Source organism: Hakea prostrata, chromosome 10 (assembly GCF_041222555.1).
Source record: "Hakea prostrata isolate BN-2017 chromosome 10, UWA_Hpros_2, whole genome shotgun sequence".
Lineage (NCBI taxonomy): Eukaryota > Viridiplantae > Streptophyta > Magnoliopsida > Proteales > Proteaceae > Hakea > Hakea prostrata.
Window position 1 is genome coordinate 45,726,962 of NC_142609.1, and position 27,158 is coordinate 45,754,119.

The following is a 27,158-nucleotide window of genomic DNA, read 5'->3' on the forward strand; positions in this document are numbered from 1 at the left end:
TGGTTTCTACCTGCATGTAGTTATAAAGGAAACAAATTCAGTTTCGAACTCACTCATCATATTCACATTTTGACCAGCTTCAGCTTTGCAAAATCACTCTCACTCTTAATTAGAGATTCTTTCTAGAGGGGAACAAATGATGGAAATTAATTCATAAACTTCACTGTCAATTTATTTCATCAAGCCATGTAGGATCGCTAGGTTACTTATCTGCTCATCTCTTATACACAAACCATAACCTACTAGCATAAACACTACCATTTAGAAACTTCAGACGCCAACGACGTCCAGAACGGTGTTAAGAGCTTGTTGCTTGGTGGAATCGATCGATGGCTCCTGCTCCTGCTCCTGCTCCCGCTCCCGCTCCAGCTCCCTCGGCTGCTGCCTTGGTCCAGGGAAGAAGACTGACTCATCCTGGCTGTTCACCAACAGTTCGACCTCCTTCCTTGGAGCTTGAAACCCTAGTTCCAACGCCTGACTACCTAACTGCCGCAACACGTTCCACTCTCTCCCTTCAATTTTCATAACAAATCAATCAGTAACTGATTCCAGAAAAACTCTAACAAAACCAATCAAGATATATAAACTTACCTGCAAGAAAGTTCTCATGGTTATCCCTAGCATTGATCCCAAATCCGAAAACTTCTACATCCTCATTTCCGATAGCAACAAAGACAACAGGATGACCTGCCGGAACTACAAGGACTGTTCCAGGAGACAAACGTACCCTAACCTTTTCATACTGTAACTCTTCTTCCTCCTGATACCTTCCTCTCCTTTCTCGATCTCTCCATAGATGTGGGCATGCCATCTCTGCAACTAAATTCCCTCTATCCACCATCACTACTACCGTGGATCTTGTGTTGAAGTAAGGACCCATCATGGCTCCCTTACTGATATTGGCAGCAAACACCAATAAATCCAAGTTCTGAAGCTCTCTGTAGTCCTCTGGTCTGACCTTGTAGACCTGGCCATGGTTGTTGGAGTGCAAGGGCTTTCTGTTGAACATGTTATAAGGTGCCCTCGTTTCGTAGCCGATGCCTCTCCCTATAGCCCATGGTCGTGAATCTGATGACCGCCTGGTTAATTCCTTGATTTGGTCTTCTGTTGCCCTGATTATCACTCCCTCTCTTTGCTGAGTAAGCACCCTATGGAGCTTCTCCGTTCGGGTCTGTCAAGAACACCATAATCAGTGCTGAATCCAACCAGAATGAAAATCAAGAAATCAAGAAAAAAAAGAGAATGATTACGTTAAGGGCAGCCTGGATAACATCTCTACTGAAGACTCTGAGATATGTTTGTGGGTCTCGCCCTCCAGCAGGGAAGAATTCCTTGAATTGGCCTGGAGTGGCATGGGTATACAAGAACTTGGCGATGCGAAGCCTCGCGCTGTTGTCTTTGTTGACCAAGTAGAAGGTGGTTCCTGATGGGATTCTTATCACATCACCACGTTCAAGGTTGTAGCTCTCCTTGTTGTGTTGTCGCACCATGGTGATTTCTCCTATCCCTGAGAACCAAATTTCAAAATTTCATCGTTCACCCAAAAAAAATAGGACAGTTTTGTAAGCCTTTAAGAAATCCAATTCATTTACCATCAAGAACAAAGAGAGCGGCTTCTGCATCCAAGTGGACAGGGAGAACGAAAGTCTTAGGGTTAGCTTCAAGAATCTGCAACCGATAGTTTTCAAGCCCACGCAGAAGATCTGATCTATGAGCGAAATTTTCCAGAAGCGAAACACGGCCTTCCTCGGTTCTGAATTTTGTAGTAAAGCTTCGTTCGTCGAAGTAGTAAGGGATGTCTTTTTGCTGCTGCTCTTCTTCCTCTTCATATCCTCGAGAGGGTCGTCTGTGACTGTGCAACCAAGATCGCTGTCCGTATCTCTTTTCGCATCGTTTCATACACACATGCTGACTCCCACCTCTCTCCGACTCATAATGGCACTGTTTGAGACATTGATCGAGCTTTGCCTCTTGGTCGTCCTGGTTATCTTCTTTGTCAACTTCACCTTCAGCCCTAGACAAGTGCGTAGAGAGAATGAAGAAGAAGAGAAGGAAGAAAAGAAAACATAACTTCGTGTTGATCGCCATGTTCACCAAAGATGCTGAGCTGAGTAAACAAGGCGCAGAAATTTCTTCATATATAGTGACTAGCTCGAATGACATGCCGGCCGACAAATGTCGTAGCAGATATGTTCTATGTTACACGACCACGTCGCCCCATCTGTTGTACACGTGGCAAGAAAATGCCAAGATCTCTAAGGCTAGCTGGCGATCATCACAAAGGCAACCCCTCAAAAGTGTGGATCGTCTCTGAAGTGGGATGACTCAGCAATTACCACTCTGGTTCTGAAGCAGACACCTGGCAAAATAGCCTACAGCCTGGCAACTTTTGTCGTTTTGTGAACTATGCGTACCTCGTGAAAATGTTAAATCAATTTTTTGTCGACGAACACACGTCAACTTGCATGCAAAGCTATGTATTATAAGAATGGTTGGTGGCATGACATCTCTGTAATTTTAAGAGAGAAAACTTTCTCAGTATGGAGCTCAAATTGTGTTTGAAAGGAAAGTTTTTGTTAGTTCTGTGCTTCTTCTTCCTTCTTTCTGTAAACTTGATTCTAGCAGTGGAAAAAGAAGATCCAGAGCTTAAGACTTGCCAGCATCAATGTAGACATCAGAAACGTTTCGATGATAGAGAAAAGAGAGAATGTGAGAAAAGATGTGAAGAGTACATTAAGGAGAAACAGAGGAGACAACATGATGAACAACATAGTAACTGGAAAGAAAAAGAAGAAGAAGAAGAAGAGACACATGCGGATAATCCTTACTTGTTTGAGCACGAGAGCTGGACACCTACCATCGAAGAAGAACATGGTGCTGTTAATGTCCTAGAAAGGTTTTCCAGGAAGTCGAAGCTCTTAAAAGGGATTGACAATTTTAGGGTTTCGATCTTGGAGTTAAACCGTAAAACCTTCTCCATGCCTAACCACTGGGATGCTGAGAGTGTCTCTTTCGTCCTTAGTGGTACGTCTAACCTAACCTTTGTTCAGTTTCCTGAATTAATCAACAGGAAAATCAAGGTTTTTGATAATTTTATTTGGTAGGTTCTGGGACGATCTCCATTGTGACAAATAATAAGACAGAGACATTCAATATAAAACGTGGAGATATCTTAAGGATGTCAGCCGGTACTATTGTTTACTTGGTCAACCATCACGAGCATGACAAGCTCCAAATCATAGATTTCGTTCATGCTTTCTCCGTTCCAAGTCACTTTGAGGTTGTACGACGAACCTAAGACATTGTTCATCATTTACAACAGTTCATCAAAGTTCTATTCAAGCTTTATATCTGGTGCTTAGCTTGAAATTTTTGTTTTTGTGTTGTAGACATTTTTTGGACCAGGAGGAAAAAGAAACCCACAATCGTTTTTCAGAGCATTCGACACTGAGATTCTCTCGTCTGCTTTCAATGTTTGTATTTTGCCTTAAAAACTGATTTTCAAGAATGGCTCTTCGGTGATATTTATTTAAATTCGCTTAATTTTTCTTTTTAAACTAAAGGTGCCACGAGAAACACTGGAGGGGTTCTTCGAGGAAGTGACGAAGAGAGTGTTTCAGAGAGTTTCAGAGCAGCAGATAAAGGAGCTGAGCAAAGACGCCTCGTCGTCCGATGGAGGAGACAAAAAACCCTATAACCTGTTCGACAAAAGGCCTTCCATTTCTAATGCTTACGGAGAGCTCTACGAGGTCAAGCCCCACGAGTTCAACTACATGCCAGAGCCAGAGCTCGATGTAGGGGTTTCCTTCATCAACGTCTCTCGTGTAAGTGGATTCTTCCATTTTTCCTCTGTTCTAGCTTTTAATGAACGAACAACACTGATCTTTTTAGTGTGGTTGTTGTTGTGCTTATAGAGAGCAATGGGAGGAATGTGTTTCAACACCAGGGCAGTGATGGTATCACTGGTACAGCAAGGAAAAGGGCGTTTTGAGATAGTTTGTCCACACCAGCAGCACCGCAGGAAGAGGAAGGAAGGTGAGAGTGAGCCCCGTTATCACAGAGTTAGGGGTCTCCTTTCCCCTGGTAGGGTTTTTGTTACACTTGCAGGTCACCCTGTGGTGGTGGAAGCATCGAGTGATGAGGATCTCCAGATTGTTTCCTTTGAGATCTACTCTGAGAATAACCAGAGAGTACCACTTGCAGGGAAGGGAAACTTGATACAGCAATTTGATAAGGAAGCTAAGGAGTTGTCTTTTGGAATGCCAGAGAAAGAGGTAGATGAGGTCTTCAATAGTCGAAGAGAGTCTTACTTCTTCCCTGGACCCCACTATCGCCATGGTAGAGATCATCATGCTTGATCAGGAAGTGAAGGCCACTGATCAAGCAATGCAATGATGTACCTTGAAGTTTCTGTGAGATATGTATGACCTCTGCACCTAACGCAGGAAGTTTTAATTAGAGAGTTCAGTGCTTCTCGTCTAAGCAGTTGGCTTAACTTTCTTTTTTTTTTTTTTTAATTATTTTTACAAATTCGCCATTTATAATAGGGACCTAAAAAGGAATATTGGAAGGATGAATGGCTTTGGGATGTAATCATTAATCCTGTAATTTTGTTTGCTATTTACCTCTCTCTTCAATGTTCTTTGTCAGTTTTTTGAACTTTCACGTCTTCACTTAAAAGAGAAAACAGAGAAGAAATTATGAAGTGATCATTTTTTTCTTCAAATTGTGATCATTAGATACTTTATTACTGCATACACTCTTCACTAACGAGAAGACCAAGGAAGAAATTATAGAAGGGATAATTTTTTTTTCAAATCGTGATCGTTAGTTACTTTATTATCACTTACGTATCACAATTTTAGTGGTGCAACAAAGGAATTGCAAGTATTTACCAGAAAAAAAAAAGAAAAAAAAGAAAGGAATTGCAAGGTTAATTATAGAGGATGTGAATCTAATTTTTTTCATCAATTAATGGAAATTATATAGACCATTTATGTGTAATTTTTTTTTTGGTAAATAACACTTCATTTAGAGAACTAAAAAAGTACAAACACAATTGCATGAGTACACAAGGTTCGAACCGAATCAAGGAGCGGCAAAAGACCAAACTGTCTTACATGCAATAGACAAGGTCAGCCAGGGTAAGGGTTGGGTCAAGCCCAAAATGGATCACGTCCACAAAACCCCTAGAACAAAAGCACCAAAAAAACACCAGCACGTACCCACATAGGGGGATAAACAACACGCCTCAAGGGCAGACACAAAACTCTTATAGTCAGAGGCGGAACACAGAGAGAGAGAGAAAGAGGAGGCGAGAGGTAGAGGAGGCGGGAGGCAGAAAAGGAAACACAGAGAGAGAAAGAGGAGAAACACAGAGAGACAGAAGAGGCTGGAGGCAGAGGAGGAAACACAGAGAGAGAGAGAAAGAGGAGGAAACACAGAGAAGCAGAGGAGGCAAGAGGCAGAGGAGGAAACACAGAAAGAAGGGAAAGAGGGAAGCAGTGAGGGGAGAGGTAGAAGCGGAATGGAGCAGGGGAGTCGGAGAGACTACCAGGCGAGCCTCCCCGCCTCAGATGGCACGGGCGGTGTGGGCGGTGACCAGATCTGGCACTGACGGAGAGAGGAGCCGAAACTATTGATCGTGTAAAAATATTGTTACTATGTGTTATGTGTATCCTAAATAAGGATTGTATTGATTAAAAAAAAAGTGAAGAAAGAAAGGGGGTTGTATTACCTTGATCAAGGAGCTTTTGTCACTAACTTACTTTGAACCTAGATTTTATAGTGTTATCACCCTTATGGTTATTTAGGTGAGTCTGCATCCAGTTGGGTAAGATGTAACGTGAGTTATAGACGATTTATCAAATCAAGGGAGCTTTTAATAGCTCTGTTTTCTTTTCCTTTTCCTGATGAAATAAAGTTGGATTTGTGGCTTATTTCAGTGCACTGCTCTATGCTTATTTTTTTTTAAATCTTTTTTTCATGCATACAACTTAAAAATCACATAAGAAAAGGCCAACCAATTTCACTCGAAAACAATAATCTTGAAGGGATTGAAGTGAATTCTGGGTGACATCAATCTATATGGTATGGGAGATTGATGTTAGATTGATGTGAGAGAGAGACTGTGGAAGTCACCAATCCCTCTCTTCAGTGCTTAATACAAAAACTCCTTCTACCCAAAAAAAAAAAAAAAAAAAAAAAATCTGATGGGCTTGTAAACATTGTCTTCTTTTCAATGAAAAATAATTGGTATTTTAATATAGTGAAAGAGACTTTCATCGCAGTTGCTCTCTTCTTCTTGATTAGTGCATGAGTGAGACTTGTACCCCATTCTTTTATTCTACAACTTACATAAATGGAAACTAGTACTGAACAACAGGATTACTAGAAGTCAACAAAATTCTGGAGAAATGCGACAACAACAACAAGAATTTGGATCAGCGACCCCGACGGCTTACCACCACAAAAAACAGAGGGGCCAGGGGTGGTGATGGGAGTGTTTATTTTTTTAAATATTTTTTAGTGTGGGGCCCACCGTTTTTGTGGTGGAAAAATCGTCGGGAGCACTCTGTGCTCCTCATCGGGAGTGATGATCCGGATTTCAGAAACAATGCCGAAGACTCTGCCAACCACAAGAGCGAGACCCAAAACGACAACAGTGTCAACGAAGCTGTGAAGAGATAAATGAGCTAATAGGTTCTAACAAGGATGAAGAAATCTAGTGCAACTTAAGATTACAATGATGCTGGTTTGCCTAGTATCATCATTTAGCTTTACTACTTAACAGTATAGAATAATTCGTAATTAATTTTTTTAGGGATAATAAATGTAATTAATTGTAAATTCTGAAGATCCCTATCTAATTTTCTTTAGATTGCGTTTGTTTGCTGGAATAAAGGTCGAGTGAAATTTTGTTTGAAAAAAACAAAATTTTTCATTAAATTCCAAAAGAGGAAAGCTTTGTCTAGGTGAGGTGGCATATTAATTTTCCTATCTCATATCTTTTCAAAATCTAAAAATATTACATATTTTGTGGAAAAAGTGTGAAAAATTAAAAAATATGATTTACATTTAATAATTTTTTACAAAAATTCACTCATTTTCATTTCCTATTTTTCTCCCCCCACTTTATGAATCTAGATATTCTTTTTTACCCATTTTTTTTTAATTCAAACTTTACAAACAAACGAAGCCTAGTTAGAATTTAATAAAAATATCTTCTTGACTTTGGGGAGCAGAAGCGATCATTGATGTGACAAATGTTAAAGTCGTTACGAGAACAAAAACAAAAAGCAAATGTTAAAGTAGTGGTGCTGTCTAGAGTTCGACGATGCCGCCGTAAATCTAACATTATTACACGCGTCATAAATCTAACATTATTACACGCGTCATAAATCTAGACTACTTAACCTGGGCAACGAAACAGCTGTCGCTTTAGAAATGGAACGCAGCTCAGTAATTTCCGTGTGCGCGTCATGATATTATCTACTCTTTCCACTGTCCTCACTCTCTCTCTCTCTATCCTCGGCTTCCTCTCTCTTTCTCTATATATATATATATTTTCTCCTTCACAACCTCAAACTCAGTAAGCAACCAAACCAAACCAGCTCTTACTTTTTTCTGTGATTTCAACTTCAATGGATATCATGTCGTGGAGTTCAGAGTCTCGATCATTCGAATTGTCTGGCGGCGGCAGCTGCAGTACAGTTTCCGACGAAGAGGTTCTATTAGCTTCAGATCGACCCAAAAAACGTGCAGGTAGGAAGAAGTTTAGGGAGCCGAGACACCCTGTGTACAGAGGTGTTCGACTGAGGAATTCTGGAACAGTCTCCGACGAAGAGGTTGTTCGCCTTAGTTGCCAGAGCAACTTGAGATTTTTCTTAGTGGGTTTGTAGGGTGCATTTGTGCAATTCATGTAGTTGGAAACAAAGAGAAACAGAAAGAGGAAGGCACAACACAACGCTAAAACTAAGCAAGTTGTTTATTTCATCAAAAATGAAGATCTATAGGTAGGTTGTCTTCTTTATTTATTACATACGTACTCATGAGCTTGATGGATCACCTGCAACTTGCATAGTTTGCGTCCTCTTAATTATCTCATCACTCTTTATTTATTACCTACTCATATGCTTGATGGATCACTTGCAGCTTGTGTCGTAGTGTCCTCTATCTCATCATTTGCTACTTGCTTTCATAGCTTTCTCTACTTTATCATGTTGTCCTTGATTTAGCTGCTTTTCATGTCTCTCCTCACAACTCCGTCGGCATTGTTGTTGTTCACGTGGGTCTCTCTGTTGTCGTTGGCAACGTCTCTCACATTGTTGGTGTTCTCTGTGAGGGCTCTCGCTGACGTTGGTTATTTTCATCGTGTTGACTATGCTCTTCAGATCTCTCCTCACAACGTCTGCTACATTGTTGTTGTTGCATTGGGTCTCTCTGCTGTTGTTGGCAACGTTTCTCGCATTGATGGTGTTGTTTACGAGGATCGTGTTGGCTATCTTCATTTTTATCCCAACCCCTTTCTTCGGATCTATCTTCGCAGTGTCTATGGCATTGTTGTTGCTGCCTTGGGTCTCTCTCTTGTTGATGGCATCGCATATGGCATTGTTGTTGTTGTGTACGATGATTCTGTTGATTATCCTCAGATAACTCCTCACATTGTCTTTGACATTGTTGTTGCAACCTTGGGTCTCTCTCTTGTTGTTGGCATCGCCTCTGGCATTGTTGGTGTTGTCTATGAGGATTATGTTGGTTATTTTTATCCTCATCCTGGCCACTCTCCTCAGATCTTTCCTTGCAACGTCTTTGGCAATGTTGTTGCTGCCTAGGTTCTCTTTCCTGCTGCTGGCATTGTCTTTGGCATTGCTGGTATTGTCTACGAGGATTGTGGTTGTTATCTTCATCCTCATCCCAACCACTCTCCTGAGACCTCTCCTCACAGCGTCTTTGGCATTGTTGTTGTTGCCTTGTGTCTTGCTCCTGTTGTTGGCATCGCCTTTGGCATTGCTGGTGTCGTCTATGATAATTGTGTTGATTATCTTCATCCTCCTCGAATCTCTCCTCACAATGTCTTTGGCATTGTTGTTGTTGTGTTGGGTCTCTCACCTGTTGCTGGCATCGCCTCTGGCACTTTGTTGGTACTGTCTATGTGGATTATGGTTGTTATCTTCATCTTCATCCAATCCCCTCTCATCAGATCTCTCCTCACAATGTCTTTGGCATTGTTGTTGCTGTCTTGGGTCTCTCTCATGTTGCTGGCATCGCCTTTGGCATTGCCTTCGTTGATATTGCTGGTTATTTTTTAGCTCATGGCCCTCATCCCATCCCTGGCCCTCAGATCTTATCTCGCAACGTGTTAGGCACTGTTCCATTTGGCGTGGGTTTCGTTCTTGTTGCTCACAGCGCCTCTCACATTGTCGATATTCTCTTCGTGAATCACGCGGATTGTCAAGTTCTTCATAGCGCCCTTGCTCTTCGCATCGATGCTGGCAATGCTGTTGCTGATGAGGATTTTGTTCTTGCTGCTGGCAACGACGTTGGCATTGTTGAGATTCTCTCCTTGGGCCACGTCGGTCTTCTCCCTTAATTTCAATTTCAGCAGAGAGAAAGTAGCAAACAGAAGGAAGAGGGAGAGGAGTAAAAGAAGAGAACATAACTTTGTTGCTCTGAAATCCATGTTCATAACAAATAATGTATCAATCACTGAGTGAAGATTACGGTTGGGGATTTGGCTCTATTTATAATGGTGAGCTAGTACTCAATGTGCTTATGGTTCCTATATCCAACGTAAATGTGTGGCAAATATTACATGTAGGACTCTTGGTGTCGGAATTCAATCTCACACGACCACGTTGCCTCATCCTGAAGAATCCCTCAGTCAAATAGCATAAATTGTGGGAACAAGACTCTGGAGAAGGTGTATTTTGATTCTCCAAATTAATAATTCACAATTTTTCTTCCATTGTGAATAATTCTGTTTGGACCTGAACTAAAAGAAAAAAATAAAATATTTTCTAAATTTTTGCATTCATTTTGAGATTCAAATTATGCAATAATGAAGAGAATAAAATTATTATTATTCAACTTTGAGGTCTTGAACAAAATACGACAAAACTAATTATCAAAACTACTTAAGCACAGATTATGTTAAATTTATTCTACCTTTATCCAAAAAAATAATAATAATAAATTTATTCAAACGAAAACAATTAAGTTCAATTTAGGGCGCAAGGTGAAGAGCAACCTCCTAGCAAGTAGCTCTTTGATTGCCTTCGATCCTTCTCTTCTACTTGTTGCCAATGTTTTGATAAATATCCTTTATGAGTTTGACATGATAAATATATATGTATGAAAATATTATTTAAATACTTGTATAACATGAAATATCAAAATCATGGAGAGGTAAAGAAAACAACTCCTAAACAATAAATAGGTGAAATAGGCTAATTAATCTATATAATTTCCACAACTATCTCTAAAAATATAGACTATTAGTACTGACTTCTAATATGAACTTGCATGTTAACAATCATCGAGCACACAAAATTTTGAGTCTATTAACAAGATATGTGATATTTTCAGTTGAATATGCTATGCAAAAAAATCTTATATCATAGAATACTATAATCGTGGCACCTACAATAATGTTATTTAGGGCAACTAAAAATTTATACTAATGTTACTTGAGGCAACTAAACAACATAAAAGGAAAAAGAATTCCTTTCACTTCACTTCCTTTTCTCACTCCCTTTGCAATCAAACATATTCTAAGTGATTTTGTTGTTATATATAATATAATATATATATATATATATATATATATATATATATATATATATATATATATATATAGAGAGAGAGAGAGAGAGAGAGAGAGAGAGAGAGAGAGAAACATGGATAGAGCAATGCATTGATTAAGCCATAAATGCAAGGTTGTTTGATGGTAAGACTAACACTTTTTAGTGAAGAAGTTGTAAGTTCACCCTTGCCGACGGCATATGTAATACCTCCATCCCCTATATATGAATAGGGTCTTTGACATGACGCTGATAATCTCATCCTCCAAGTATCATGCTGGTAATCTTCATCCTCTTCATAACTTATCTGTCCAAATCTCTCCATGCAACATCTTCGACATTGTTGCTGTTGTCTTGGGTCTTACTCTTGCTGTTGGCAACACTTTTGACATGATTTTATTGTCGCCTAGGATCATATTAGGGGTGTCAATTTGCAATCTAAATTGAACCATCCCGTTATAGTTTGAATTTGCCCATGCCGAATCTTAATAGGCTGTGTTTGGGCTAGAGGGAAAAGCCCGTGTACGACCTGTTAGTGTCTACTAAGATATAGTTTTGGAAATGTTTTAGTAGACTAGTTCTACTAAGCTTGATATTCTTTTTTCTTCTTTTTTTTTCTTTCATTTTTTCTACCAAAAGTTTTTAAAATAGAGTTTTCTATTCAATAGCATCCACGTTTATGAAACATCCAAAACTATATAGTTATATGTTTATTAACTTACATTTGCCATAACTATATATTTGGAAAGCTATTACTTGTTTTTGTGGTAATTTAGAGTCTAGTAATCACTAAGAATAAAGTTAGCATACTTAGATCCACGATCGATAATAATTGTAAATTCTGGATATTTCAACCTAATGTTTCTTTAAGGAAAATATCTTAAGAAATATCTCCTTGACTTTGGGGGAACATAAGCGATAATGGATGTGACAAATGTTAAAGTCGTTATGAGAACAAAAACAAAAAGCAAATGTTAAAGTAGCAGTGTTGTTTGGAGTTCAAAGATGCACAAGTAGATGATGCCCATATCATATCTATATTAGGACACGCGTCATAAATCTACGGTCGCTTTAAAAATGGAACGCAGCTCAGTAATTTCCATGTGTGCGTCATGATATTATCTCCTCTTTCCACTGTCCTCACTCCCTCCTCTCTACCCTCGGTTCCCTTCTTTTTATATATGTATATTTTCTCCTTCACAACCTCAAACTCAGTAAGCAACCAAACCAAACCGGCTCTTACTTGTTTATGTGATTTCAACTTCAAGGGATATCATGTCGTAGAGTTCAGAGTCTCGATCATTCGAAAACAACAACTTGTAATGTTCTGTTACAAGAGAGTATGTATGTACTTAAAAATCTTAAATCATAACTGTTTATTAAAAAAAAAAAAAAAAGTCATAGTTGTTTATAGGTCCAAACCCAAAATATATAGAGATTTTAAGGACTACAGAAACATGGACACTTTAAAGGCAATGAAGGCGGGATATTTATGTCTATCGGCAACATAATGTGAAGCATGAATCATACTCAACAACTTAACCCATGTTTTTTTTTTTAACCCGTTCAAATAGAGATGTTAATCTAATATTGAAATAAATTACTTTTACAAATTCACAATTTATAATAGAGACCAAAAAAGGGATATTGGAAGGATGAATGGCTTTGGCATGTAATATATCCTGTAATTTTTTTACTATTTATCTCTCTTCAATGTTGTTTGTCAGTTTTTTTAACTTTTACGGCTTCACTAATTAAAGAGAAACAGATTTTTTTCAAATTGTGATCATTGATACTTTATTACTACTGACTACATACACTCTTCACTAGACAAGGAAGAAATTATAGAAGCGATAATTTTTTCAAATCGTGATCATTAGTTACTTTATTATGACTCACGTATCGCAATTTTAGTGGTGCTGGAAAGGAATTGCAAGGTTAAATATAGAGGGTGTGAATCTATTTTTTTTATCAATTAACATTTAATTAGATCAAATAATCGTTGTAGAACCAAGGTCCGATATGTCGATCTGTGTCGCCGTGTTAGTGCCTGATGACACAGCCGACACGGCAATATAGTTCAACATGTCGGGTGACTTTGTCTACTCACTTGTTCTTTCTCTCTCCTCAGGTGTTCCTTCTCTCCATCGTTAAAGAAGAAAGCCCGAAAATAGAATTATCAAATCTCATTAATGACGGATTCAATTACGCTACCCTACACCTGTGTGAAGTTCTTCTTGTTCTTTCAAGTTCCAACTTCCAACCTCACCACAACCCTTTAAAACCCCCTTCGCAGCTGCACAACCAACTCAATTCTTCAATCTCCGCCTCTCTCTATTATTCCCTGCTTCCATTTCTGCTGTGCATCAACAGAATCCTTGCTTCTTTGAAGTCCGTGTTTCTCCTCAATCAACGTTTCTCGAATCACAACGGTTACTTTGGAGATGGGTTCGTATTTCTCCTCAGAATCTAGTGCTAATCATGCCGATCCATCTACGGCCAAGGTCATCTCTGATAATGGCAATCTTCTTGAGTACCCAACACCCATTACAGTATCAAAGGTCCTCGAAAAAAGTCAACCGTTGGCGATATATCGCTGATAAAAGAATAAGTTGTGTCGTTGGGGGTTTCGTGTCGCCCCCTAGCAACACGGCGATATATCGCCGTGTGTAGAACATTTTTTTATGGAAATTTTATAGATCATTTATGTGTAAAAATATTGTTACTATGTGTTATGCGTATGCTAAATAAGGGTTGTATTGATTAATAATAATAATAATAATAATAATAATAATAATAATAATAATAATAATAATAATAATAATAATAATAATAATAATAATAATAATAATAATAATAATAATAATAATAATAATAATAATAATAATAATAATAATAATAATAAATAATAATAATAATAATAATAATAATAATAATAATAATAATAATAATAATAATAATAATAATAATAATAATAATAATAATAATAATAATAATAATAATAATAATAATAATAATAATAATAATAATAATAATAATAATAATAATAATAATAATAATAATAATAATAATAATAATAATAATAATAATAATAATAATATTAATAATAATAATAATAATAATAATAATAATAATAATAATAATAATAATAATAATAATAATAATAATAATAATAATAATAATAATAATAATAATAATAATAATAATAATAATAATAATAATAATAATAATAATAATAATAATAATAATAATAATAATAATAATAATAATAATAATAATAATAATAATAATAATAATAATAATAATAATAATAATAATAATAATAATAATAATAATAATAATAATAATAATAATAATAATAATAATAATAATAATAATAATAATAATAATAATAATAATAATAATAATAATAATAATAATAATAATAATAATAATAATAATAATAATAATAATAATAATAATAATAATAATAATAATAATAATAATAATAATAATAATAATAATAATAATAATAATAATAATAATAATAATAATAATAATAATAATAATAATAATAATAATAATAATAATAATAATAATAATAATAATAATAATAATAATAATAATAATAATAATAATAATAATAATAATAATAATAATAATAATAATAATTAATAATAATAATAATAATAATAATAATAATAATAATAATAATAATAATAATAATAATAATAATAATTAATAATAATAATAATAATAATAATAATAATAATAATAATAATAATAATAATAATAATAATAATAATAATAATAATAATAATAATAATAATAATAATAATAATAATAATAATAATAATAATAATAATAATAATAATAATAATAATAATAATAATAATAATAATAATAATAATAATAATAATAATAATAATAATAATAATAATAATAATAATAATAATAATAATAATAATAATAATAATAATAATAATAATAATAATAATAATAATAATAATAATAATAATAATAATAATAATAATAATAATAATAATAATAATAATAATAATAATAATAATAATAATAATAATAATAATAATAATAATAATAATAATAATAATAATAATAATAATAATAATAATAATAATAATAATAATAATAATAATTATAATAATAATAATAATAATAATAATAATAATAATAATAATATTTAATAATTTAATAATAATAATAATAATAATAATAATTAATAATAATAATAATAATAATAATAATATAATAATAATAATAATAATAATAATAATAATAATAATAATAATTAATAATAATAATAATAATAATAATAATAATAATAATAATAATAATAATAATAATAATAATAATAATAATAATAATAATAATAATAATAATAATAATAATAATAATAATAATAATAATAATAATAATAATAATAATAATAATAATAATTAATAATAATAATAATAATAATAATAATAATAATAATAATAATAATAATAATAATAATAATAATAATAATAATAATAATAATAATAATAATAATAATAATAATAATAATAATAATAATAATAATAATAATAATAATAATAATAATAATAATAATAATAATTAATAATAATAATAATAATAATTAATAATAATAATAATAATAATAATAATAATAATAATATAATAATTAATAATAATAATAATAATAATAATAATAACCTTAGGGGTCCAATAATAATAATAAAGGTTGTATCACCTTGATCAAGGAACTTCTAAAACCTTTGCATTAGGGAGTTGTCATCAACTTACTTTGAAGTTAGATTCTATAGTGTTATCATCCTTACGGGTATTCAGGTAAGTCCGAATCCAGCTGGATAAGATGTGACATGAGTTGTCGAGAATCTGTCAAACCAACGAGGATATGCATGGAATAAGTAAGAAGAGCTTTTGATAGTTTTGTTTCTTTTCCTTTCATATGAAAAAAAGTACTGAGTTTGGGCTTGTAAAATGGCACTGCTCTATGTTCTTTTCCCCCTTTTCCCCCAAAAACGCAAAAATCACATAAGAAAAAGCCAACCAATTTCACTGGAAAACAATAATCTTGAAGGGATTGAAGTGAATTCTTGGTGACATCAATCTATACGGTATGGGAGATTGCTGTGAGAGAGAGACTGTGGAAGTCACCAATCCCTCTCTTCAGTGCTTAATACAAGAACAACTTTTACCCAAAAAAAAAAAAAAATCTGATGGGCTTGTAAAAATGGTGTCTTTCTTTTCAAGGAAAAATAATTGGTATTTTAATATAGTGAAAGAGACTTTCATCGCAGTTGCTCTTTTTCTTGATGAATCCGGATCTTCTCCCTGTCAGAGTGCTCCCCATGGCTTCTTGACCACAAAAACTAGTGGGTCTTACTGGTGAAATTTTTTAATTTTTTTTATTTTTTCCTAAAATGTATTTTTCACCGTAGGACCCACTGATTTTTGTGGTCAGGAAGCGTCGAAGAGCACAAACATCGGGATCGCTGATCCGAACTCTTTCTTGATTAGTGCATGAGAGAGACTTGCACCCCATTTTTCTATTCTACAAGTTACATAAATGGAAACCAGAACTAGACTACAGGATTCCAATTTCCATTATTAGAAGTCAACAAAATTTTAGAGGTACACGTTTGAAAAACAATTATAAGTCATTCTTTAAATAAAGAAAATATATTCACGAAGATTTAAAAGATACTTCAAAGGCTTACCAAAAAAATATATATATTTCAAAGGGCTAAAAGGCGATATGAGATAGCAAGTGGTGATAGTGAAGCTGATGGTGCCCGAGCCTAAGAGAGAGAAGGCAAGAGAGGAGAGAGAATACATTAGAAGGATGACAGAATAAACCTTAAGGTTGCGTTTGTTTGCTGGAATAAAGGTGGGGTGGGAAAATTCTTGAAAATGTGTAGATTTTATATTTTTCCCTTAAATCCCAAAATGCTAGATTGTTTGGTTGCTTGGGGTGAAAAAGAAGAGACAAGAGAACTTGTTTGGTGATGTGGCAGTCCAATTTTCCCACCCCAAGTCATTTTAAAACCCACATATTTGGTGGGACTTTGAGAAAGTTGGAAAAAGTAAAAATGGGAACCCACTACTATCACTTTTCCATAAAACCCTTTCCTTTTATTTTCCCTCACCTCACTACACATGGGACCCACATTTTTTTTTTCTCTCCTTTTTTTCCCACCCCACCTTTGCAAACAAACGCACCATAAAAGAATTGGAAAAATGCTAACCCTGATATTAGAATGTCATGCATAAATGTTTCTCATCTGACGGTGCACTTGATGAAACTTAAGATGTCAAACGTTGAGTAGATAAAAAAATCCAAAACCATCGAACAATATTTTATTAACGAAAACCTTTGTATATATACCATGTATGTATATAATTATTGTTACTATGAGTCATTGAGTTGGGTGTACCCACCAAGTTGTAAAAAGTATGATGTATTACCAGCCTTGACCAAGGAACTTTCAAAACCATTGCGTTCTTATTCCCAGATTGTTATTCCAGATCATCTACTCCATACGTGCTACGTAATTATTTACACAATTGTCGTCATGTTGACACTTGTATACCATCATGATGAGTAAGTTCGAAAGGGAATTTTCAAATTCCACCCCTAGGTTATCTCCTAATATTAATTAGGACTATCAATTTATAGTCCGAATCGAACCTTAATGGGCCGTAATTAGGCTGAGGGTTGTAGAGCTCGCACCAATCCTAAGCTGAACCGTAACCAGTTATAACCCGTTTTGTAATTTTACTGTTATGGATATTTTATAATAGACCATCCTACTACTCCTCCATTGGCAAACCTCATGATAAAACGAGGCACTAAACAAGGTATACAATTTGAATCACATCCAACCTCCTAAAGATAGGGATAAGGATTGCGATCAAGTCGGGTTAGTCTTAGAATCCAGATCGGACTCTACAACTACAATCCAAGTAATACTCTCTTGGCGGATAAGATTCCTCTCTTCAGGAAGCTATCAACAATGACAGAGTTCTATTCGAACTCCATTACTACATAGTTAAGGTAACCTCTCCTAAGATCTATAAATACTCACATACTCATCATTATCAGGTATGCACTCTTGAGTTATTGAATACTTTGAGAGATTGAGCTGGCTTCCTTTGTTCGTTTGAACTAACTTGTTCGGTTGTGGAGCCAAACGCACCAACCCTAAATTGAACCGTCAACCCTTGATCAGAGGAGACCAAATTTTGCATCAACATTTACATTAAATAGTATTTAAATCATTATATTACCATTAGGTAGTTGGTATAGACAATTAAAAAAAATTAAGCATGAATTCAAAGATCAAATAATAGTTTTACTATTTAATATCTAGGTTCTTGATTTCCATAGAATGAATGGGTTTTTTTTAATGAAATGAACAATTACAACTTTGCTTTCCATATAATTTTCGCTTTTGTTGTAGGATGCTAAATTGTTTCTTCTTGTTCTTTTTCTTACACACCATAAACGGTTTAGTTAACCCGAATCTAAACCGTTAGCCCAAACCGTTAATTAGCCCGAACCCAAACCGCACCAAATCGAAACCGTTATTTTGCTAATGGGCCGTGTTTGGACCATGTGTTTTTTAGCCCGAAACTGCCCCAAACAGCACCGTTGACATCCCTAATATTAATGCATCCATGGTCAAAATCAAAATATCACTTACATTCAAGAGCAAGAGCCGAGACCCAAGACAATAACAACAATGTTGAAGACGTTGCATGGAGAGATTTGTACAAGTAAGTTATGACGATGATGAAGATTACTAGTGTGATCCTAGGAGACAACAAAATATATATATATATGCCAAAGACTTTGCCAACCACAAGAGCAAAACCCAAAACAACAACAACAATGTTGACGACGCTAAGGAAGAGATAAATGAGCTAATGGGTTCTAACGAGGATGAAGAAATCTAGTGCGACTTAAGATTACCATGATGCTGGTTTGCCTAGTATCATCATTCAGCTTCACTAGTTAACAATGAAGAGGAATTCGTAATTAATTTCTTTTTAGAGATAATAAATGTAATTAATTGTAAATTCAAGAGATCTTTATCTAATTTTTTTTAGATTGCGTTTGTTTGCTGGAATAAAGGTAGGGTGGAATTTTTTTTGAAAAATAAAATTTTTCATTAAATCTCAAAAGTATTGTTTGTTTGATTGATGATAATGTGACATGCTAACTTTTCAACCCTATACCTTTTGAAAATCCCACAAAATTTTACATATTTTATGAAAAAATGTGAAAAATAAAAAAATAGAATCTACATTTAACACTTTTCTACAAAATTCTTTTATTTTATTTTCTTCTTCTTCACCCTATTATATTATATATGAAACTAGATATACTTTTTTTTTCCTCCATTTTTTTTCGACTCCGGATCATCTACCCAGACCGGAGCACTTTGTGCTCTCCCACGCTTCCTGACCACAAAAACTAGTGGGTCCCACGGTGAAAAAAATATTTTGGAAAAAATTAAAAAAAAATTTTCATCAGTGGGATCCACTGGTTTTTGTGGTCAGGAAGCCATGGGGGAGCACAGTGCTCCCCCGACGGGGAGAAGATCCGAATTCTTTTTTTCCACCCAACTCTGCAAACAAAACACTAGTCCGGATTAGCAACCCCAACGGAGAGTATACGGTTCCTGACCACAAATATCAGTAGGGCCCACGATGAAAATATTTTTAAAAAAAAAAAAAAAATTTTTTTTCTCACCAGTGGGACCCACGGGTTTTTGTGATTAGGAAGCCATGGGGCGACGGGGAGAAGATCCGAATTCACAAAACGCAGCCTAGCAAGAATTTAATAAAAATATCTTCTTGACTTTGAGGAGCAGAAGCGATCATTGATGTGACAAATGTTAAAGTCGTTACAAGAACAAAAATAAAAAGCAAATGTTAAAGTAGTAGTGTTCTCTAGAGTTCGACGAGGCCGCCGTGGATGATGCCCATATAATATCTAACATTATTACACGCGTCATAAATCTAGATTACTTAACCTGGGCAACCAAACACCTGTCGCTTTAAAAATGGGAACGCAGCTCAGTAATTTCCGTGTGCGCGTCATGATATTATTTCCTCTTTCCACTGTCCTCACTCTCTCTCTCTCTACCCTCGGTTCCCTCTTCTTATATATATTTTCGCCTCCACAACCTCAAACTCAGTAAGCAACCAAACCAAACCAGCTCATACTTGTTTCTGTGATTTCAACTTGAACGGATAACATGTCGTGGAGTTCAGAGTCTCGATCATCATTCGAATTGTCTGGCTGCGGCGGAGGCGGCCGCAGCGGCAGTGGCGGCTCCGACGAAGAGGTTTTATTAGCTTCAGATCGACCCAAAAAACGTGCAGGTAGGAAGAAGTTTAGGGAGACGAGACACCCTGTGTACAGAGGTGTTCGACTGAGGAATTCTGGTAAGTGGGTTTGTGAGTTAAGAGAGCCTAATAAGAAGACGAGAATATGGCTTGGTACTTTTCCTACTGTGGAAATGGCTGCTAGGGCTCATGATGTTGCAGCATTGGCACTCAGGGGTCGAACTGCTTGTCTTAATTTTGCAGATTCTTCCTGGAGGTTGCCGTTGCCGGAATCTGCTGATGCTAAGGATATACAGAGAGCGGCTGCTGAAGCTGCTGAAATGTTTAGACCTGCAGCGGAAACTGAGGAAATCTGTAGCAATGAAATCAAGATCGACCAGAATGAGATTGCTTTGACTTTACCAGACATTACAGTGGCTACTACTCCAACCTCAAGTTTTTCAAAAATTTTCATTGACGAAGAAGAAGAAGAAGTAGCAGATTCGGTGTTTCTGATGGAACTTAGAGACATGGCGTTACTCTCTCCTACTCATCTGGGTGGTGGGTTCCATTGGCAAGACGTTGAAGTCGATGATGACTTTGCTTTATGGACTCACTCGTTTTGATTTTTTTTTTGTCCTTAATTTTTTTGTTCTTTTATTCTTAGCAAAGAAAGACGGGAAAAACAATTTTTTTTTTCTTCTTTTTCTCGTTTCAGTTCATATGATTCAGGATTGATTTATTCATATTCAATTAGAATAATGCTGGACCATGAACCCTTTTCATCTTTTTTTATACCAATGAAAGGGTGTTAGAGCAGCATTGTATATTTGTAATTTATAGTCTATTAATAAAAGTTTTTTGCTCCAACCAGTTCTGTGGATTATGTCTGATGGTTTCCTTCAAGTTCTTTATCTGCAGCAACTCAGCTCCTGAATTGTGATCACTTGTTGCACACAAACACATTAACTACATTTGCCTTCAGTAATAAAAACACTGATGGTAAGGGAAGAACCAGTGGAATCTAGGTGTTTTGAGTTTACATTTACTTATGTTTCTGTTTTAGTTTCGCTCACAGATTTATTACTTGAGTTGCGTTCTAATTGTGAGTTCTACTCTGACTTTAAGTGTTGTAAGTGTTTCATGAGAGTTCATTTTCCATGATAGAGACAACTGACAAGTTGAATTTTGTGTGGTTCAATAATAGATATCTTGTCTGCATCAATTTTTTCCTCTTCTTTTATTTTGGAAGGTTGTGGCTACGAACGCTCTTTGCAGCACACTATAGCATTTCTTAGTGCCTATGAAGAAAATGACTCATCACGTAAAATAGACTATTACCTCTTTTCTCAACTTGATTTGATTTGAACTTATCTACAAGCATTTTTATGTTTTTAGTTATCTATCTATAGTATAATATTCAGAACTTTATTTTACAAATTTTTTTTTTCTGCCTTAGTTTTAGTTCTTCATAATATTGTACGTCGAGTAAATTTGATGTTTTAAGTAGCATAATGGGATTTTATGCACTAAAATTAGTTATTGTTTTTATATAGATGTTCTATATATGATCAGGTCAATCTTGTTTCTGTATTTTTAGGCCTTCTATTTAAATTTATGTACGTAACTTGTTTACAATTCACTCATAATTTATGGGTTAATTTCAATGAGTTTGTGAACAATCAATTCATCCATCATATTACTAATAATGTTCAATTCGTATCTCATCACTCATCAAAAATCTAAATCTGATGGACTTGTCAAAAATTTTGTGTGTTCTTTTCAAGGTAAAAAGTAGTATTTTAATCTAGTGAAAGACACTTTCATCACAGTTGCTTTTCTTCTTGATCTTGTGCATTGGAGGGAAACTTGCATCAGAACCCATAAATTGAACCCAGTGGACTACAAGTTTTTATTATTGGGTGTCAACAAATTTCTAGAGGTACATGTTTTAAAGGCAAATGTAAGTCAAATTTTTTTAAATAAAAGAAACATATTTACGAACATTTAAAAGATATTTTGAAGAAGAAAAAGGCACTGTGCTGTCGGAGCAGAAGAGGGAGAAGGCAAGAGACTAAAGCCGAGAGAGGAGAGATAATAAGTTAGAGAGAAATTAACAGAATAAACCCTAAGAATTGGAAAAATTGCTAACACTGAGATTAGAATGTGACAGATGTCTTTTAAAAAAACAAAAATACTCATGTTATTGCACAGTTGATGACATGAGGCAGTTCAATCGAGCAAGATTTACGTGTGAATCCCAACCTTGGTTGACCTGCATGCATGTAACATCAAGCTGCCAAATACTCATGCTAGATGTAACTAGGGTAGTAGAAACACTTCGCCATTAATCACTCTCACCTGTTCTCATCACCCCAGGTGATCAAGCCTGTTGTGTTATGGACATGGCGATCAAAAGAACAAAGTTATGTTCTCTTCTTTTCCTTCAATCTCTCTTCCTTCTCTCCACCACTTTGTCAATCGCTGAGGTTGAAGTTGAAAAGGAAAACCAGGGTGATCGTGAATATTGCCGAAGGCGCTGCCATCAAGCTCATAATGACCCCAGATTGCGAAAACGTTGCCTAAAAGGTGGCGATGAGAAATTTGACTAATACATTTTGATGAAGATTAAGAAAACCGGTATGATCTAAGGGTATGAACGGTGCAATTTGGGGGTGGTTTCGGTTTTGGTTTCGATTTCGAGCTGAAAAACACCAAGTCCAAGCATAGTCCATTTGGAAAATAACGGCTTTGGTTCGGTTTCAGTTTGGTGTGGTTGTGGTTTGAGTTTGGGTTGGCTAGCTAGCAATTTGTGCTAACGGTTTGGATTCGAATTGGGACAATTTTGAAACAATTACAAAATATTGTTATTCATTTTCAATAACAAATTTTGAACAGAAAATAGAAAGCATTTGAAACAAAAGGTATTTTATGGCACCCAATCTAAGTTAAACTTGAAATGTATTGAAGAATTGGAAATAAAAATTGAACCTATGGATGTTTCATAAATGTGGATGCTATTGAATAGAAAAGTCTATCTTAGTAGAAAACTAAGACCACTCCCCCCCCCCCCAAAAAAAAAAAAAAAAAAAAAACTAATTAGTAGAACTAGTCCACTAAAATCTCTCCAAAACTGTTTTAAGAAAAACTAAAGGGCTAGCGGGCTTTGCCCTCCAGTCCAAACACAACCCATTAACAATCCTTGGCTCCAAAACTCACAATATTTGTTTCTATCATGATCTTCTGGTCAAGAATGAATCTTGTTTGGCCATTTTAACAATCCTTAATTAGCTCTTGATTTGCATTAGAATCTCTGACCTTATGGCATTCAGAGGGGTATATGCTCCTTCAATTTGTTTGGTCGACTTTGTCCAACCACCCTTGCCAGGGTTTGTAATAGGCGATCTACTCGACTAAAACCTCTCTTTATTTTCTTTTGTTTCTGTGGTAAGCTCCTTCTTCAAGACTCTATGGTTTCTAATATTTGCCCCTGCTTGTGGCATCGTTGGACCAAATTTGCATATGCCTCGAGCATATCCAACAAGAGGTGTTTGAGTAGTCCTTCATGGTTTAGTCATTGATAAAGTGCATGAAAGGCTATTTTCTCGTTTAGATTCTCAATTTGAATGGTTAGATTATTGAACCTTCGGAGATAGTTTCTGATCAACTCGGTTCGACCTTGTTTAATGAAGAACAAGGTCATCTCTCTTCTTGGTACTCAACCCACTTTGGAAGCGGGACAATAATACCTGAGCAAGGTGGTCGAAGTTCTTTATCGAGCCATTCTGAAGTCCTAGAAAACATTCAGATGCGACTCCAATCAATGAAGCAGAAAGATTCTTGGACATGACTACTTCACTATGTCTGTATGAAGACATGGCAGATTTGTAGCGTATGATGATATGATGTCTAGGACACTTCGTTCCATAAAATATTGTGAAGGTCGGACATGCTTGAATTCTTTGGCATCTCTGGCTTCGAGATTGCTCAAATAAAGGGATTTTCTTTCAGAACAGAATATAGGGCATCCTTGTTCGAGTCTTTTAATTTTTTTCAGCTTCTCATCAAGCTCTTCGAACCACTTATCTACATAATTAACATGTTTGATTGGAACTCCATGCTTATTCCCCTCTTGAGGATTGTTGGGTAGATGAGAGCTACTTACCTGATCTTCGTGATTATCGGTTGGAGAAGGGTCCTTGGACACTATCTCTCGTGAAGGTCAAGATTTGTCATTGACCTTTTCCTTTCCTTTGTCCTGATCTTTCTGAGATGGTCAAGAAGCATGGTCGGTTTGATTTGCCCGCCCTTCTTTTCGTTTTGCTAGTCGGTTATCTCCATTGAGATTAACGGGATCAACCTGCTGCTCGGTCCTCGGTCCTGCTACTTGCTGATTGATGCTCGCCTTGATTAGTTCGCTTAGGTTTAAGATTTGCTTTTGTAGTTCGTTGAACTGACCCACTGTTAAGAACTAATCAAATTAATCTAGTAGGGCATCATGTTGAGGAATCTTTTCAATTCCGTAGGATGCATCCTCTTTGTTAATCTCTTATCACCCTCGTTTGAATCATTTCCAACTATTCTCCTTGATTTGGTATGCAACATGACTTTTTGATCAGTTTCCCACAAACGGCATCAATTGTTGCTGCAGAATCTTGCTTGTCCACACGATTAGATGTTCTTGCAAGAATATGTTCAGCCGAGTTGGTCGAATAACACCTCCGAGTATCAAATTAGACAAGTATTCCGTGATGGAAATACGAATAACAGGTTACACCAAGCAATTAATCAGCTGGAGTGATTCATCTTAAGAACGTACCTCTGTAATTTTGTGGGCATGCATTTTTATATTAGAGTCTAGTTGAGCCATATGGTAAGTGAATCCGTTCTAAACTCTATCTTGAGAGGTAGTTGAATACGATTCAAACTCTATGAATTCATCTAAGCTATCTTACTTGGTTAGGATTCTGATTCCAAACTTTAAGGAGGTTCAATCGCTTGCCAATCGTTTGTAGCCTTATCCATGGTTCGACCAGAATTTATTTGGACCCCGTGAATGTGGTCGTACCATATCGGTTCATTCTATTTTGCCTGTATTAGATGCAATTAATTGTAAACTCAGAGATATATATATGTAATTTGTCCCTACAGAAAATATCTTCTGGAGGAGCAGAAGCGATCGTTGATGTGACAAATGTTAAAGTCCTTACGAGAACAAAAACAAAAATCAAATGTTAAAGTAGTAGTGCTGTCTAGAGTTCGACGATGCCGCCGTGGATGATGCCCATATCATATTCAAATCTAACATTATTACACGCGTCATAAATCTAGATTACTTAACTTGGGCAACGAAACAGCTGTCTCTTTAGAATTGGAACGCAGCTCAGTAATTTCCGTGTGCGCCGTCATGATATTATCTCCTCTTTCTTTCCACTGTCCTCACTCTCTCTCTCTCTCTACCCTCGGTTCCCTCTTCTTATATATATATTTTCTCCTTCACAACCTCAAACTCAGTAAGCAACCAAACCAAACCAGCTCTTACTTGTTTCTGTGATTTCAACTTCAATGGATATCATGTCGTGGAGTTCAGAGTCTCGATCATCATTCGAATTGTCTGGCGGCGGCAGCTGCAGTACAGTCTCCGACGAAGAGGTTCTATTAGCTTCAGATCGACCCAAAAAACGTGCAGGTAGGAAGAAGTTTAGGGAGACGAGACACCCTGTGTACAGAGGTGTTCGACTGAGGAATTCTGGTAAGTGGGTTTGTGAGTTAAGAGAACCTAATAAGAAGACGAGAATATGGCTTGGTACTTTTCCTACTGTGGAAATGGCTGCTAGGGCTCATGACGTTGCAGCATTGGCACTCAGGGGTCGAACTGCTTGTATTAATTTTGCAGATTCTTCCTGGAGGTTACCGTTGCCGGAATCTGCTGATGCTAAGGATATACAGAGAGCGGCTGCTGAAGCTGCTGAAATGTTTAGACCTGCAGCGGAAACTGAGGAAATCTGTAGCAATGAAATCAAGATCGACCAGAATGAGATTGCTTTGACTTTACCAGACATTACAGTGGCTACTACTCCTACCTCAAGTTTTTCAAAAATTTTCATTGACGAAGAAGAAGAAGTAGCAGATTCGGTGTTTCTGATGGAACTTAAAGACATGGCGTTACTCTCTCCGACTCATCCGGGTGGTGGGTTCCATTGGCAAGACGTTGAAGTCGATGCTGACTTTGCTTTATGGACTCACTCGTTTTGATTTTTTTTTTGTTCTTTCATTCTTAGCAAAGAAAGACGGGAAAAACAAAACTTTTTTTTTCTTTTTTTCCTTTTTCCGTTTCAGTTCATATGATTCAGGATTGATTTATTCATAGTCAATTAGAATAATGCTGGACCATTAACCTTTTTCATCTTTTTTATACCAATGAAAGGGTGTTAGAGCAGCATTGTATATTTGTAATTTATAGTCTATTAATAAAAGTTTTTTGCTCCAACCAGTTCTGTGGATTATTTCTGATGGTTTGCTTCAAGTTCTTTATCTGCAGCAACTCAGCTCCTGAGTGATCACTTGTTGCACACAAACACATTAACTACATTTGCCTTCAGTAATAAAAACACTGATGGTAAGGGAAGAACCAGTGGAATCTAGGTGTTCTGAGTTTACATTTACTTATGTTTCTGTTTTAGTTTCGCTCACTGATTCATTACTTGAGTCGCATTCTAAATTGTGAGTTCTACTCTAACTTTAACTGTTGTAAGTGTTTCATGAGGGTTCCTTTTCCATGATAGAGACAACTGCCAAGTTGAATCTTTTGTGTGGTTCAATAATAGATAACTTGTCTGCATCATTTTCTTCCTCTTCTTTAACTTTGGAAGGTTGTGGCTACAAACGCTCTTTGCAACACACTATTGCATTTCTTAATGGCTATGAAGAAAACGACCCATCACCTAAAATAGACTATTACCTCTTTTCTCAACTTGATTTGAACTTTTCTACAAGCATTTTTATGTTTCTAGTTAT

At 35.6% G+C, this 27,158-nt stretch overlaps 3 protein-coding genes and 1 pseudogene across 3 annotated transcripts; 3 read left to right on the forward strand and 1 right to left on the reverse strand.

Annotated features, from left to right (window-relative positions):
- Positions 1-270: 270 nt before the first annotated feature.
- Positions 271-11,127, reverse strand: LOC149003407 (vicilin-like antimicrobial peptides 2-3). The gene is made up of 9 exons (XM_089138826.1): positions 10,960-11,127; positions 9,112-9,671; positions 8,628-9,022; positions 8,354-8,585; positions 5,552-5,571; positions 1,593-1,832; positions 1,251-1,507; positions 592-1,171; positions 271-512 (listed from the first exon to the last, which is right to left on the reverse strand). Exons 1-9 carry the CDS (start codon positions 11,125-11,127, stop codon positions 271-273), a joined length of 2,694 nt encoding a protein of 897 aa, XP_088994952.1.
- LOC149003408 (vicilin Cor a 11.0101-like) lies at positions 2,541-4,358 on the forward strand. The gene is made up of 5 exons (XM_089136992.1): positions 2,541-3,024; positions 3,105-3,280; positions 3,390-3,473; positions 3,564-3,824; positions 3,915-4,358. Exons 1-5 carry the CDS (start codon positions 2,541-2,543, stop codon positions 4,356-4,358), a joined length of 1,449 nt encoding a protein of 482 aa, XP_088993118.1.
- An 8,902-nt stretch (positions 11,128-20,029) lies between the features above and the next one.
- On the forward strand, positions 20,030-20,842 carry LOC149003409 (dehydration-responsive element-binding protein 1C-like). Its single transcript, XM_089137465.1, has 2 exons — positions 20,030-20,261; positions 20,406-20,842. Exons 1-2 carry the CDS (start codon positions 20,072-20,074, stop codon positions 20,765-20,767), a joined length of 552 nt encoding a protein of 183 aa, XP_088993591.1. The 5' UTR covers positions 20,030-20,071; the 3' UTR covers positions 20,768-20,842.
- A 4,736-nt stretch (positions 20,843-25,578) lies between these two features.
- On the forward strand, positions 25,579-26,400 carry LOC149003410 (dehydration-responsive element-binding protein 1E pseudogene; annotated as a pseudogene).
- The last annotated feature ends 758 nt before the right edge of the window (positions 26,401-27,158 follow it).

What these genes read in the sequence shown, in the direction of transcription:
- LOC149003408 (XM_089136992.1), top strand. Translation starts at nt 2,541, where the DNA reads ATGGAGCTCAAATTGTGTTTGAAAGGAAAGTTTTTGTTAGTTCTGTGC. An exon ending in TGTCTCTTTCGTCCTTAGTG is followed by an intron (nt 3,025 to 3,104) that starts GTACGTCTAACC and finishes TTTATTTGGTAG; the next exon opens with GTTCTGGGACGATCTCCATT. An exon ending in CCGTTCCAAGTCACTTTGAG is followed by an intron (nt 3,281 to 3,389) that starts GTTGTACGACGA and finishes TTTGTGTTGTAG; the next exon opens with ACATTTTTTGGACCAGGAGG.
- LOC149003407 (XM_089138826.1), bottom strand. Translation starts at nt 11,127, where the DNA reads ATGGAGAGATTTGGACAGATAAGTTATGAAGAGGATGAAGATTACCAG. An exon ending in CAACTTCTTCACTAAAAAGT is followed by an intron (nt 9,672 to 10,959) that starts GTTAGTCTTACC and finishes CATGGATTTCAG; the next exon opens with AGCAACAAAGTTATGTTCTC. An exon ending in GGATAATCAACAGAATCATC is followed by an intron (nt 8,586 to 8,627) that starts GTACACAACAAC and finishes GCCATCAACAAG; the next exon opens with AGAGAGACCCAAGGCAGCAA.
- LOC149003409 (XM_089137465.1), top strand. Translation starts at nt 20,072, where the DNA reads ATGTCGTGGAGTTCAGAGTCTCGATCATCATTCGAATTGTCTGGCTGC. An exon ending in TGTTCGACTGAGGAATTCTG is followed by an intron (nt 20,262 to 20,405) that starts GTAAGTGGGTTT and finishes TTAATTTTGCAG; the next exon opens with ATTCTTCCTGGAGGTTGCCG.